Source organism: Aythya ferina, assembly GCF_964211825.1.
Source record: "Aythya ferina genome assembly, chromosome: 1".
Taxonomy (NCBI): domain Eukaryota; kingdom Metazoa; phylum Chordata; class Aves; order Anseriformes; family Anatidae; genus Aythya; species Aythya ferina.
In genome coordinates, this window is record NC_140296.1 from 151,596,798 (window position 1) to 151,612,388 (window position 15,591).

General features: G+C 41.9%; 1 protein-coding gene across 3 annotated transcripts; it reads left to right on the top strand.

Annotated features, from left to right (window-relative positions):
- Positions 1-813: 813 nt before the first annotated feature.
- HMGXB4 (HMG-box containing 4) lies at positions 814-15,524 on the top strand. 3 transcript variants are annotated; one of them, XR_014698845.1, is made up of 12 exons: positions 814-937; positions 2,509-2,614; positions 3,263-3,369; positions 4,699-4,774; positions 5,773-6,962; positions 8,194-8,275; positions 8,789-8,853; positions 9,142-9,247; positions 9,810-9,979; positions 11,191-11,313; positions 13,289-14,407; positions 15,095-15,524. XR_014698845.1 is itself a non-coding variant. In XM_084539400.1 (11 exons), the coding sequence occupies exons 2-11, from the start codon at positions 2,584-2,586 to the stop codon at positions 13,331-13,333; spliced, it is 1,995 nt and encodes a 664-aa protein (XP_084395526.1). In that variant the 5' UTR covers positions 814-937; positions 2,509-2,583; the 3' UTR covers positions 13,334-14,640. The 3 variants fall into 3 exon arrangements, 1 of the variants encoding a protein (XP_084395526.1); XR_014698846.1 differs by having other exon boundaries at positions 895-937; positions 2,523-2,614; XM_084539400.1 differs by lacking the exon at positions 15,095-15,524 and having other exon boundaries at positions 13,289-14,640.
- Positions 15,525-15,591: the final 67 nt, after the last annotated feature.

The window sequence follows — 15,591 nt, forward strand, 5'->3', positions numbered from 1 at the left end:
CTCAGACAAAGAGTTACGTGAGTGTCTGCTGGCATCTAAATAAAAAGAAGACTCCTGTATCAGTAGAGATGATGGTCTTTAAGAGCCAGTTGAGGTTTGTTGAATGGGGAACTCTGGAGTGGTCAGAGAGCAGAAAGGTTGTTTCTCAAGCATTTTTATCTCTCTATTGAATTCCTTCCAGGGATGGGCAGGGAATGAGCTCTTTAGAAGCGGAGGATAACTTGCTTTGGCCCTGCCTGCCTGCCACCCTTGGTCAATTGATTAGGAGAGTGTGACAGTAGCATGACGCCTGCTGGGGCAGGAGCCCTGAGCACGCTGCTCAGCCACGCTTATCTCAGCCCAGCTGGTGGTCCCGACTCTATCCGCACCTCTGAGGCACATCGAGCCAGTTCCTCGGGCAACCAGATAGGCTTGGAGGAGACATGCCCGTTCACGTGCGTGCATGACTAATCACACAGAAGCTCTCTCAGTAACAGGATTTCACTCTTTACTGTTGATCCCACAGCAGCAGGCACAGCCACCCAAAAACCTAACCCCCGCTGGAAGCACAGCCAGCTCCCTGTCAGGACGTGGTGATGAGAGAGGGGCTCTGGTGTTGTGACACATGCACACTGAGGAAGCTGCCACCACGAAGGCAGGGGTAAGACGGGCACCTGCCCCTCACCAGGCACCCACGGGGTGCCGGGGGCTGTGACAGCGAGCCTGTGTGTGCCCGAGGAGAACATTACTGCCAACACCAGAGCACAACATGGCGCCCATCGACGCTCTCGGCGCTCCCCCCCCATTCCGCCTCCTCCTCCAGTCGGAGGCGCTCGGCGCTCGGCTCCTTCCCCAAAATGGCGGCGGCGGCGGCGGGCGGCGAGGCGGGAAGCGGCGGCGCGGAGTGAGGCGGTCGCGGCGCCTCCCCTCCCGTCCCCCATCCCCGGGGCCCGCTGGGGTGAGAGGGGGACGGGAGTGGGAGCGGGGCGGCCGAAGGTGGTGGGGAGACCCAGGGGAGCGGCCCGGCTGCACGGTGGGGGCGGCGGAGGGGTCGGTGGTGGGGTTTGCGCCCCCCTCTCTGCCTGCGGGTCGTGAGGGCGTCGCGATGAGGAGAGAGTCGCGACAGGGCTGTGGAGGAACCTAGGGGTGCTGTGGGGGTCGTGGGGGGGCTTTGTCCAGCGGCCGTGGGCGGTGAGGAGGGGGCGCACGTTGATGAATAAACGTTGATGAATAAACGTGGCAGGAGCCCACGCGAGATTGTAAGCCCACAAGAGGCAAGATCGCTGTTTTCTTTTGATTTTTTACAGTAAAGAGCGATGCTGTTGCACACGTCCATCAGTTCTGCCTACAAATCACTGTGCTCGCCACACACGACGTGTAGTAGTCAGAATACTGACTTTAAAACGCTTTCTGATGGATGACTTCCCAAAACCTGAATAATTCACTTGTATTCTTACGGATTTCAGATGTTTCTACATCTCTTGTCAGCTTGAATTAGTCGTCAGTTTGTGCCTTCACATAAATAAACAACATAATATGGATGCACTGTGCTTTCCCTACCAATTATTCATTAGATTGTTGTAAATGCAGAGATGTAGCATAAGTTCCCCGCTCTCTAGGTATTCAAATCTAATTTAAATGTGGCGGGATTACTGTGAGAGCTACAACGAACAAACTTCGTGATCTGTGTGGTTGATCCTTCACGTGTGTGCACACACAAACACACACAACCACCACACAAAATCAGTTGGGTGCAGTTGCTTTAATCACTTAGGAGAGGAGCTCATCTTTTTCATGCTAATCAGTTCACTGCCTGAAAAACAAAAGCAGTTTACTGAGAGAAGTGCAACTATTCCATACCTATTCCTGCATGCTAGCAACTGTGGAATAGGCTGACTCAAAAGAGACCTGAAATTTGGGAGCTTGCAGGAGCTTGGGTGATGCAGAAGTCCTAGCAAAAAGGAGTGCTTTCTTCCATTTCCATTTCAGGCTGACATTCAGAATGGCTGCAGCAGTAGTGTCAGAACGGTGTACACCTTCATTATAAGGTGTTCAACTCTTTCGTTCAAAACACTTAAAATAATTCTTATATAGCACAGTGATCCCTGCCTGATTTCGACTTCTCTTCATCTGAGATTCAAGGGTTTGGTACTTTTTGAGTATCCCACTGTTTGGTACAGTGGTTTCTGACGAAACGTGTCTTAGACACACGTTCAGATGAAGTTTTGTTTGTCATGACATGATTTTGTTTCCATTTTTGTGAATAAATTATTTTAATGATGCAGAGATTTTACAGTGAATAGGTGGTCTTGCTGTATCCTTAAAAACAACAAACAAAAAAAACCCTCCGACTTAATTAAAAAAAAAAAATCTGTCAAACCCAACGGGTGAGTATCAGCAGAAGAGGAGGTAGACTTCTTTCCTTTCCCGCTGTCTTCCAGAGAATCTTCATTTGTTTCAGAGGAAGTTTCCCATTATACATTGTGATTCTTCTTTATAGGAGGGTAATTTTCTTTCTCTGTTTCTCAGATCTTTTCCTTTAGATGGGAACGGGGGAAGGAGCCCAGACCTGGCAACACATTCTGAGGCTCCTGCAGGACCGCCATGGCTTATGATGACTCCAAGAAGAAAGAAGGTATGACTGCTTCATAATCTCGGAGGGAGTAGCCAAAAAAAGGGTGCCCTTTGCAGCCTTTGCCAGGCCATGGTGTCAGAGAGTGGGAAAGGAAGCTAGTTGCCCATGGGCCACTGAAGGGTATTAGACCTTAAATTTAATCTGGTCAAGATTTTGCAGGTTCCCAAGCTCTTGACTTCCAGATGCACAGTACTGGGATTAAAGAAACTGGTGGTATTTCCTAATGCAACCACCATGACTGGGAACTCTGCCCCTGCAGCCTTTCTTTTCCCTGCTAGGTCAGGGTGAAATGGGAGACCAGGGGGACTTGATGATCTTAGAGGCTTTTTCCAACCTAAGCAATTCTAAGATTCTATACAGTAAGTCGTGATAACATTTCTAAGTCCAGTTAGGACTTCAGGAAGAAATCACCAAGGATTAAAAACGATATCCTGAAAATTTGTGTTATGGCATTAGAGCACCAAGCCCTGTCCCTGCGGTCATAGATTACAGAATGTTATCTCTCAGTCCCCTGTGCTTTTTGGGTTATGTGCATCGCTCCATGCCAATGTCCACTCCTGTCTTATTTTGTGCATAGTCAACGTGTCTATTGTTCCTTAATGTGGTATTTAATTTCTTAATTTTTTTCCTATTTCACATAAATTTTAGAGTTCCTAGACAGTGACCGAAGTGATGTGGAGCTGGCTTCGGTCAGGACACAGCGAGAGAAGAAACGGTCTTACAGGGACCAGCTGCAAGAGGAGGAGAGAACACAGGTCAGGAAGCCTCCAGAGAAAAGGTTTAAGGTGTAAGAAAGTGTGTAAAACTTAGATTAAATGGGATGGAATGTTTCAGTGTTCGTTTGTATATAAAAATGCCTGTAGAAAACAACAAGTGCAGGTAATCATGTTCAGTAGCTTTGTTGGGGAAATTGAGGGTGTTAGTCCCAATTTCAACCAATTCTGATTTTTCTGGCCTCGGAAAATAGGGTAGTAGGATCTCATTCTAGCCTTAATATGCAGCGGTGCAAGTGCTGAGATAGCATAACTGACTTTTTACACAAAGAAATGGGATTTTTAAATTTATAGTTGCATTAATAGCCAGCAAAGGATGAATAAAATGTTAACTGACGCACTGTTGTCTTCCTGATTCTGCATACAACCTGAAACAATAGCTTTTGAGAGGTGTGAACTTGCCCTGTTTGTCTCCCTGGGGCCTTAACTCTGAAATCATGTTGCAACAGTTTCAAAACTTTCTTCTTTGAGTTAAAATTTCTGCTGTTAGCTCGAAGGTGACTATCTTGTGATTGGTTTTATTTATTTTTTTTAAATCCGCTAAAGATGTTCAAGTTTAAAGTGGAAATCTACCGTGTAGATGGAATTCTATAGAGGAGCTTCGTTTTCAGACCATAAATCAGATAAGAGACAAATAATAATTGGGTGACATGAGTTATTTTGGTCAGTTTTCTGGCCCATCATTTTAATTGTCACTTCTCTGTCCCTTCTTTCACTTTTTATCTTCTTCAGCACATTAAATATGAATTGCTTCAAGGCTTGACAGCCTATGCATGCTTAGTTATTTCTTAGCTTTATTAAGAGGTAGTTGTCGATCTTCTACCAACCTATCAGCTGATGTCCAAGTACTGGCTTTCATTGTTCATTTCTTAACACTTTCAAGAGTGCTTTTTCAAGTTTTCTTGTGTAGTGCTCCTCTCAGTGGAGGGGAGCTCCCTGTAGAGATTTGTCTTTCAATTTCCTTATAGTCCTTTTGTGCTGCAATGTCCACAGAAAGCCTGATGCCAGTTAGTTCTCTGATGTGCTGAAACCAATTCTGATTGTTTTTTGTATTCTCCCACCTATCCATACCCTGCTTTTTGTCTCTTACTTTAAATCTACACTGTGGGCTTTTGGGGACAGACTTACGTTTCCTTTGCTGGTTTAGCTCCTAGAATGAGAATATTGGTTCACACCGAGAGTTCCTTGGCATCGCAGTAGTACAAATGCCTCTTGATATCTCCCAGAAGTTATAATCTCTTGCACCAGTCCCTGCGAATCTCAAATTATTTCCCTGTTGTTTATCAGCAACTTTTTTTGTTCTTATTTTAGGACAGCGAGCTCTTTCCAGGCACAGAATCTCACAAAAAGAAGAAGAAGCACTCCTCCGATGAGTACTGCTCCAGAGGTAAGACAGCAGCCAGGCAGAAGGAGGGGCTGGCGGATCATGGCTTTGAGGAAAAGATGCCGATAAACCAATGTCATCAAACTTTGTGGTTAACACTTCATGGCGGAAAATTCCTTGTCCTAAGACAGATTGGTGTAATCAGAAACCTGGTTCTGATGAGGTTTCTGCTGCACCAGGCAGCAAAAGATTAGGGAATGACGTTTTCAAAGTCTAGCATAAAAATTAACTGTTGTTAGGGCAGGGATCTTCCATGTCCCTTCCCATTAACAAATTTGTTTTCTAACCCATGCCTTCCCTTTTTGCGTTTGCATTGTTTTTTTGCTTATTATATTATGAGCTGTAATTTTATTTGCAGATAATATTAAGTAATTTCTGTGAATTTATAAAAGCAGAATGTGTCGGGTTACGCAATGAATGCTTTTGGGTTCAGTTTAAATACAGAAATATTATTCTCACAATGAAAAAGCTGGCCAGGAAATGACAATTAAGCTTATAAAACCTTAATGGGTTTAAGATTTATTTTTGTCCCAGTTCCAAAAGAAGCCACGTCTTTAGAATATCTTTATAAGCTGCAATTTTGTCAAAAGTCTGTTTTCAGAATGAAAAAACTGATGTTCTCAAGTCATTGGTCTCAGCTAAAAGTGATGTGACAACCTTGCACTTGAGGTGTAATATTTCAGGTTCAGTAAGATGTATTTTCATGAAAATGTGCTGGTTTGTGGTAGAATACAAAGTTTGATGAAACTTCAAGAACTTTCCCACCCTGCCTTTCTGCATTAAATATTTTGATCAGCTCTGGTGTTACAACTCCCGATTCATATCCATAAGGACACACCGAGCTGCTTGCAAATTTCAGAGACTTTCTTCTTGAGACAGGATGCAGACCAATTAGCTGTACTAACAAGTATCGCAAGGTTCCCACTTCGTTTCTCTTGACTAGCGTAGTGCTGTCTTTAAGGGAATCATCTTGATGAACACTTCTCTTGACTTTTTTTCAGATCTTTCATCTTTGGATCCACCATCAAAGAAGAAGAAAAAAGCAGTTTCTAGCCCATCCTCAGCTGATAAAAACATGGACGTACTCAAGGCTGTCACCTCGCCTTTGGCCACAAGCTCCAAGTCTTCAAAGAAGACATCCGAAAAATCATCTTATTCTTCCTCTGGCCATTCTGAAAGCAAAAAGGAGCACCACAAGAAGAAATTGAGTGGAAGCAGTGGGGAGCACTCAGCAGATGATGGCAGCTACCACAAATCTAAAAAAATGAAACCTCTCTATGTGAACACAGAGACCCTCACTCTTCGTGAACCTGATGGCTTAAAGATGAAGCTTATCCTTTCGCCAAAAGAGAAAAGTAGTGCAGCAGATGATGATTCTTTCTCCTACTCAGCATCAGCAGCTGCAAAGAAATCTTCCAAAAAATCATCTCGAGATGAGCAGGGCTCATTCCATATGGGTCATGAAGTGCAGAGCTTCCAGAAGTCATCCCGGAAGAAGCACAAACCTCCTCCAGACCCACATCCCCCTTCCGAAAGTTTTGGTGCTGACACATCTGTGTTTTCGGAAGGCCATGGGAGTGAGTATGAGACTTCAGGTGTGGAGGCACCACCAGAATCTGGTTCCTCTTCTGGTGGGGAGTTGGAGGCTGGGGAGCTAGTGATAGATGACTCCTACCGGGAAATCAAGAAGAAGAAGAAATCCAAAAAAAGTAAGAAAAAAAAAGACAAGGAGAAACACAGAGAGAAGAAGCATTCTAAATCTAAAAAGAGTTCTGGGCACTCTTCTGTGGCAGTAGCAGAAGTAACAGTGTCACCACCACCTCCTTCCAGTACTTCCTATGTTGTTCCTCCACCTCATCCTACTATTTATCACTCAGATGGACAAAGTGAGAAGAGGAGGAAAAGGGAAGAAAAGGAGAAGGAAAAAGCTGAAAAATGGGAAAAGGAAAAAGAAAAGGAAAGAGAAAAGGAAAAGGAACGAGAAAAGGAAAAGGAAAGAGAAAGAGAAAAGGAAAAGGAACAAGAAAAGGAAAGAGAAAGAGAAAAAGAAAGAGAAAAGGAACGAGAAAAGGAAAAGGAAAGAGAAAAGGAACGAGAAAAGGAAAGAGAAAAGGAACGAGAAAGAGAAAAAGAACGAGAAAAAGAAAGAGAAAAGGAAAAGGAACGAGAAAGGGAAAGAGAAAGGGAAAAAGTAAGGAAAAATTGAAGGGGAAATTGAATTTGGGTGATGGGTAATGGTGAATTATGCACTTCATTCCAAAAACTTGTTAAATTGAAGCATAATTCATATTGATGGTTTCATTGCAGCATGTTTGGTAAAAGTATTTCAGCTACTGTGATTTCTGTTCACAGCAAAAGAAATATAAACCATTGGTTTTTCTTGTGACACAGGCAGTCTTTAGCCAACAAAAGTCCTTTGAAAAGGTTACACTTAATCTGCTTGGTACAGACCATGCCACAACTACATTGTTTTCTAAGGTAACTGGTTCTAACTATTACCAGGTAGAATTTTAGTCTTGTGTGGGAATCATCTAGTCCATCATCACAGTTTCTGTAAAAAAGGAATTGAACTCTTGTAAGAGTGAAGTTATTCACCCATTTATTCCCGTGTTAAGATGAAGATATAATTTTTACAGACTGCCACATTCCCACTTTTATCCTGTACTCATAAATTCGGGTTTCCACGGTTAATACTCAGAAGCACAAGTAGGAAAAATTGTAGCTGGAGTGTGTCTGAGATTTCCAGATAAAATAATTATAGCTCTGTAAGTGTATAATAGGGTAAAACGGTTTCTGCCAGATAGACAAGAGTTGCTTTGTAACAGGAAATGGGTGGACGTAGCCCAAATTTGCTCAGGTCTCACTGTGTCCTGTGTGGTAAGTTTTCTCTGATCACAGGTCGGAAGTTGCTAATGCCTCTGCTATCTTACATGGTTTGTTTTCCTGCAAATATGAAGTGATCTGTAAGGATGTAGGAAATAGAACAAAAAATAGATAGAACAAAACATAGATAGAACAAAAACTGAGCTGTTTTGACGGATCCATGGTGGGGACTGTGAATAGTATGACAAGGGGTTTTTTTGTTATTTTAATCAGTTTTAAGTTTGAAAACAGAGATGTATGAACAGCATTAAATGTTGATCATGGATTTAGAATAGCAAAGGTGGTGATTTATGAATGAATTGCATTGATAGAGTTGTTGCAAGATAAGCCATACGCTAAAACTTATTCTGGCTGGTTCTTGTGCTTTCATACCCACTAAATTTAGCCAGTAAGTGTATGTAACACATGTAAAACTGCTATTTTACCTTCTTGATCTAAGTACATTACCTTTCTTTAAGTCTGATAAATGCAGAATTATTAATGAAATTGAGTAGGTCCCTTTATAACTAAAAGTCTTTGTTTCCTTTTCTTCTGACTAGCCAAAGAAGAAAAACATGTCTGCCTATCAAGTGTTCTGTAAGGAATATCGTACAAATATTGTTTCTGAGCACCCCAGGATAGGTGAGAAAACAATCTAGCCTTCTCTGTTCTTGATTATACATCAGTCTGATTAATCAACAGGATATATCTTCTCTGTATCATATCAACCTCTTAGTTTTTGAGGTAGCAAAAGGACAGAAATGGATTTCGTGATTAGCTTTCATTGTATACTAACCAAGCTGTGAATCTTGATTAAGGAACTGCCTACTCTTCCTTTCTTTTACTTAAAGAGTTGCCTTTGTTGTGTCGTTTTTCAGCATGTGTCGTCTCATGGTCTTACATTACCTGTATCCGGTTGTGGGGTTTTGTTTGTTTGTGTTTTTTTTTCTTCATTTTGGACAGTAAGGGAAATGATGCACACTGAAATTCATTTTCTGGACAGTGTAGAGAGTTCCAGTGGTGGGACAGGTTGCTTCCCAAATGTGTATGTGTAGGCCAGTTTTTCACACTGTTGACATTCACATAAATTTCCTATGTTCTCACCACAACTTTATTAGTTAATTTATTTGAAACTTTTATTTCTCCTGCTGTCAGATTTTGGAGACCTGAGTAAAAAGCTGGCAGAAGTGTGGAAGCAGCTCCCTGAGAAAGATAAACTGGTAAGCATGTGTGAGATGATTTTTTTAAAAATGATTTTTGTAAACAGTGTGCTTAGGTCAGAACATGCTGACAGTAATTCCACCATACCTTAAAAAATATTACCTCTGTCCCCAAAGTGTGGAAAAGTGTGTTATCTCGCCCTTGTGGTCTTAAAAGCATCCATTTTCTTCTCGTGGCATTGCTTCACCGCTTAACTATGTAATGTCATTTTGCCTCCAGGTCTTGGCATCAGGTATGAGAATTAGCTAATGCTGTAAATGTCTCTTTTCATACCATGGTAACTGCAGGTCTGGAAACAGAAAGCTCAGTATCTGCAGCACAAGCAGAATAAAGCAGAAGCCACCACTGTGAAGCGAAAGGCATCATCTTCAGATGGTGCTCCAAAAATAAAAGGTAATTGTTGCTCTTCATATGCTCTACTTGTTTTTTTTGTTTTTTTTTTTGGATTGGAGAAGATGGTATAGACTGTAAAATAACGAACAAAGGTCCTTTCTTGTTTCTCAGTCTTACCTGCTTTTTCACAAGTCTTGACATTTAACTCATCGTATTAGTCAACAACAGTGTTTCTTCAGGAGCAAGAATGATGTCAGCACTTTACAAAAAGATTTCCTTGTCTAATTAGGAAGATGGCATTGGTTTTAGCACTTCAGGGTTTGAAACATAAAGCAAGAAGAGGTAACAGAGAAGTTCTAGGGAGAGTAGCTAGGTGCAAGAGGAAAAAGGGGTGTTTATGGCTTGGCATCTCTGTTTACCAAATCTTCCAAAGCTACCAGATTGCAGACAGCTGAGGTACATGCTCTGAAGGCAAGTTCTTTCTCGAAAGACAACAGGAGAAAATACACAGAACTATTTAAGCACCTCACATCTTTGAGATTTGAATTTTAGAAAGTAAATAGACTTGAAAATAAAAGAATGAAAGTGGGATAATACGGAATTTTAATTTATGTATTTACAGCTTCTCCACCAGGAGTGATTTCCCCTCAAAAGAAATCCCCCACCAGCACTGTGGTGTTGCCTTCCTCACCAGCCAAAGCCCCTGAGACTGATCCCATAGATGTAGCTGCGCATTTACAATTGCTGGGCGAATCTCTGAGCCTCATTGGGCACAGACTGCAGGAAACAGAGGTGAGTCTGTAACCAGCAACATCACAGTGATGTCATATAATTTACACATAGGATCGGGGAGTTATTATTTTGTTTTACTTAAACAGTTAGACAATGCTTTTCTACTAGGAAGAGAAATTACAGGTGGTGCGTCATGTTTCTTTGATGCATTGTTGTTTATTTTCAGTGAAATAAAAAGCCTTTTCTCTCAGTAAACAGTAGGCATCAAAGAAAGACAGGTCCTTCACTTGCAGCTCTGTGTCCTTGAAGGCAATTGTCCTTGTCTCAACAAACTAGTCTTTTCTTACTATATGTTCACCTTGCATCTAGTATTTCCTTGCTGTCTTTGACAATCTGTGGCCCAGTTACAGTCTCAAGCCTTCTAAGAAAACGATCAGAGAAGGCCATTACCAAGATGTTTTTGCATGTCCTGTTGTTTTCTGGTGGTATCATGTTCCCAGTGCTTTAAGTAGTGGCTACTGTTGTTTCAACTTACATGGTAATGTAGAAGATGTAATATTTTCCAGTGTTTTTCTAGTGTTACACGGTAATAATTGTGCACACACAGAGTTTAGAACTCAGCTTAGCCTGTAAGCAGAACACATATTTGGCTCAAATATCAAATGTCAGTGAATTTTATGGCTAACATGGTCAGCTCATCCCACTATGCTTGCTTGTTTTATCAGCAAGAAAATGAATGTTACTGCAGTTCTGCAGTTTCTGGTAGGACCTCATTGAGGTTATTCTTCAAAGGAAAAAATTTGGATTAAAAATCTCTCCCTTTACAGAACGGCACAAAAACACATTCAATTTTTGAAGATGTATTGATAACTAAAGCATTTTTACAGACTTAATATTTCTTTCGGCTTAATAATAATAATAAAAAAAAAAAAACATTGCCTGTGGGACTTAGGTAATTATAATAGTAGATGTTATGAAATGGCAAGGAAACCATATTGCAAAAATTGTGGAATTAAGTTAAATATAAACCCAACAGCTTTCTGACCTTTTATTTTGCTGCCTTTGCTTTTACTACATTTATTATTATTTCTTTGAGCCATCAGTCTTTCTGTGAACTGTTCAGCATAGTTTTGTTGCTGTGTAAATAATGGAAGGGGGCTAGGGTTGCTTAGGACTGAGGATTCTGCATCTGAGGAAGAATCAATATAGTTGTGAAAGAACTGTATTTTCCAATACTTGTCCCTATAATTCTTTTCTTTCCTTACTTCCAGGGAATGGTGGCTGTTTCAGGAAGTTTGTCAGTACTTCTGGATTCTATCATCTGTGCTTTGGGCCCATTAGCATGTCTGACCACACAACTACCTGAGCTGAATGGCTGCCCTAAGCAAGTTTTGGTGAGTTCCTTGTGGTTATTTTCATTCTAGCCCTGTTAATTTCAGCAGAGTCCAGATAGTTTTCCGATGAATCAATTTTATGATGCAATTATAATTCCAGTGCAGTAAGAAAATTGTCTTGGTCATACATTTTTATAGAGGGATATTTCTTGAAACTCCTTAAGATGTTAACACTGTAGGGTATTGTACAATGTTGTGTTTTGTTTTTTGTTTGTTTGTTTTCCAGTAGAAACAGATTTAATATTTGTTCCATTGGTTGCAGTGTGTGTAGGTCCTGTTTTAGGGACTGAATCGACCCATCTGAATCAAATACAAGCACCTGTACACATACAATATCTGAAAATGCTGATTTTCCATAAAAAAACAGGTGCAGCTTCCATGCTCTGTGTTCACACATTGTTTTCTTTTGCAACATAAAAAAATAACTTGTGATCTCAGTTAGGATTCCTAATGTAGGGCCTTTCATGTGTGCGACCTCATCCAAGGAAAGGAAAATAGTCTGTGTTCTAAGGAACTAGATAACTACAGGTTCTTTTCCACTTTAAATTATACTTGTTATTGAGCCCTGATTTAATAAGAGCTTGTGACCTCAATGTGGCATGATGTGGACATGGATTAAGATGGCAGCAGTAGAAAAGGAATCAGAAGTCGTACCTCCAACAGGGGGTGCAAGTAGGCAGAGGAGAAGAGCAAAAATGAAAAATAAGTATGTAGTCTGCAAACATTAAGAGATTGAAAACCTATCTGAACGAGAGAACAACAGAAATGGGATATGAATTGGCATGTTTTTGTCGGACGTCCCAAATATTGATTCATTCTGAGAAATGACTGTTAACAACAGCAGCAAATTTGGCAGCTTAGGCTGTGAGCTCTGGCAAACTGGCTGTCTACACAGAAGCTGAGTCAGCAGGGTGTTCCCATCACAAGCCATGGAAAAACATCCTATGCTTTTCTCCTTGCTTGCCAAGTGCATTCAAAGCAAGTGACACCCCTTTTCCACATGACTAATGGTGCCTATCTTGGAAACTTGATCAACTTATTGTTTGTTACAAGGAGCAACGAAGCTTCAGGTGGATTAAGGCACTTACCATTCACTTCTGATAACCGGTATCCAGGCTTGATAATAAAGAAACTACTCTAATTTTTACAGTCAGATGTGTAAAAACTGATATTCTAAGACAAAGTTGCCAGTGGTTTTGTTGCATATAGTTTGCAATTTATATTTTCAGTCGGTAGGTGGCATTGTTAAATTTTAGAATCACCATCATTACAGATCAAGCTCCTGTTTTCAGCAGTTAAAAGGTATTCCTAAGGCCTTCAGCCACCCAGCCACAGATTTGAGGTTATTGAAATGCTGCATTTGAAGAATGTGCAGATAATATGCTGCTGCCTGTTGTTTTCTGATACACAAAAAAGGACTCCTAGTCTCAGAAGTTTGTTGCAAGTGATAGAAAAAAACGGAAGGCACCTCTTTCTCTCTCTGACACCCTACTAGTTGGTGTTTTTGAGGGATTTTCGCTGATACGCTGCAGAATTTCTTAAAGGACTTGTGAGTTTAAAGTCAGTTTTTTTGTTGTTGTTGTTCTTACATTCTGCAATGTTGACTGCTTTACGTAAGTCCTTTACCACATCTTCCCAGTGGTTGATGAGATATAGCCAATGTGGCTTCTTTCAAATCCAAAGACAGAGATGGGGCTCATTAGGAGGAGGTCACTTGAGGAAAGCCCTGAGCATTTTCTTTATTTCTAGGTGCTTCCAAATACTGAGGCTACCTTTATGTTTAGTTAAGTTTCCAAAAACATGAAAATAAGCCTAGCAGGAGGGGGCTAGTGGTGATTAGACAGTTTTGTTGTCTCACAATACAGCAACTCCTAAGACAAATGAATGTGTGTAGTACATTGATCTGTCTTTTTTTTTTTTCTTTAAGGATTTTGAATCATTACCTGACATTAAAACATTGAATTTCTTTTCCCAGTCAAACACACTAGACAACATCGCCTACATCATGCCTGGACTTTGATGGGAAAAGATCCTGGGATTTACTCAACTTCCGTGTAACTGACCTGTGCACATATGCACTACACCGGCACTCCCGAAGGACTCTGTGTGTAGGGTTTTAAGTTTTTTTAACTGTACAGTATATACATAGGATCGTAACTGTCTTATTTTTTGAAAAGTTGTGAAGTTAAGCTGAGAGAACAGATCTTTGCTGGTGGATGAAATGTCATCCAATCTAAAGGTATTTGTATGAAGAATTCAGAAAGGTTCTGAGATACTAGCCTTAAATTCAGATCCTTTAGTGGGGGAAGCAGCCAGAGAACAGATTTTTCAATATAAGAAAGGACACATCACCATGAGAGTAGTGATAAAAACAACCCAGAGAGGTTGTTGAATCTCCATCCTTGTTGATACTTAAATACTGAGTGACTGAGTGAGCGGCCTACTGTAGTTGGACTTTATTTAGAAGCAGGGGGTTGGACAAGATGACCTCCTGATACCCTTGCCAGTGTAAAGTATTCTTATATTCTGTGGGCACGTAGAGAAGGTAATGTAGGTCGGACCAAGAAATAGAATCGAACTCTTCACCAGCCCTATTTCTAATTTTCAATTTAAAATCTGCTAGAGGGGAAAGCTGGATAGTTGATCAAAGATGCAGAGGGCTTTCCCTCTTGGACACATCTTCTATCCCCTCCTCTTCAGTCAGTACTAACTGAAAGTTGTCAGTGTCAGCTCCCTGCTCTGGTAGCTGGCATTTGGCGTGATGTTGAAGATGAGAATTTAATCTTCTCTTGCGGACTTGCATCCAAATCGTCATTAGCACCGATTTATCGACAGACTTCATTGGCTTGAGGGGATGCACCTCCTGCTGATTTTTCCAGGGCACGGTCAGCCTGCTTTGATGGAGAGGAGAGCGATAGCAGATGGGAAAAACTTGGATCGCTTCTGCCCATCTCGCCCCTGGTTTGTGAACAGACAACCCTGGTTTCTGAGTTTGCTGCTCCCCCACCCCTTTCACCAGCAGTTTTGAAAGAGCCGTGGTGCTGCTGCGAGACGTTGACTAGTGACCAATTTGAAGCCGTTGCAGCCGACCAAGGTACCTGTGAGTGGATGGGACTGATCCCCCTTCTTTCTAGCCACATACTTGGTGTTTGGCTTTCCGTTCCTCTAGAAGAGGAGCTGCAGGAGAGCATTTGACTTTCATATAGGCGTTTGTGTGTCTGTATGTATGTGTATGTGGTGTGCGTATCGTATGTATTTAACTTTTACTGATATCTGTAACAGATTTTAATTTATCCTGTATATTACTGTGTACATGTATATACGTAATTTAACAGCGAAAATCCCTGCCTTTACCAGCAGCGTGTGGAAGATACCAAGTCTGCCTCACCACTTCCTGCGGGAATCAGATGTCTGTGCAGTAGTAAGCATTGGCACTGTATGGGGAAACACCAGAAGGATTTCGTGTCTGTAGGAACTGGTTATCTGGAGAAGCTAGGTAGAACAGATGAAATATAAGTTGACTTCAGGATATTCAAACTTATTGGATAACAAATAGACAATGACAGAAGAGTGTTCATTTTTTCTTTGAATTTCAAGTCTAGATTGCCTTTTTCAGGGCAGTTGAGATTGAGCTGACCCTTTTGATGGCTGAACTCTAGTCTTAAAAAATTAAATCCTCAGGCGTGTGGGAGGATGTTTCTCCCCATTCCTCTTTACCGTGTTTTTTCCCCAGCTGTGCCCGTGCAAGGTACTGTCTCTTACAGACCTTTTCTCATTTCAGCGTTAGTTTTTCTCAGTGTTAGTGGAAGAGGCGGAAGCTTCTCACGCCACCATCCACGTTCTCAACCCAAGCCTCAGACCAGAGCATCGGTGTTTTAGCAGCGTGTGAATAACCCCAGCGAGCCTGGAACTGGAAAGGGCCCGGCGGGGAGGCGATCTGCTCCTGCTTCACATCCCAGCCACTAGCAAAGGACCCTGCTGCGAAGCAACCAGCCCTCACAGCCGAGGGTAAAAAGGTTTTACAGGCTAAAAACCTGCTTTACGAGGACCAGAGGGAGCCCTGCTTCAGCTTTGTGACCTCTACAGCAGAAAACCCTTCCAGGAAGAGCCCCGAGGGCTTTGCCCGCACCTCGCCGCTTTTACACTTCGCGCCCCCGCTCCCGACGGCCCCTTTTTGTACGGCTCCGACAATATATTTTTGTTACGCACCCGCAGCGCCTCCCTGCCTTTGTACCTCGCACCGCCCCGGGCTCACGGCAGGGAGGGAGGTGTTTGGGG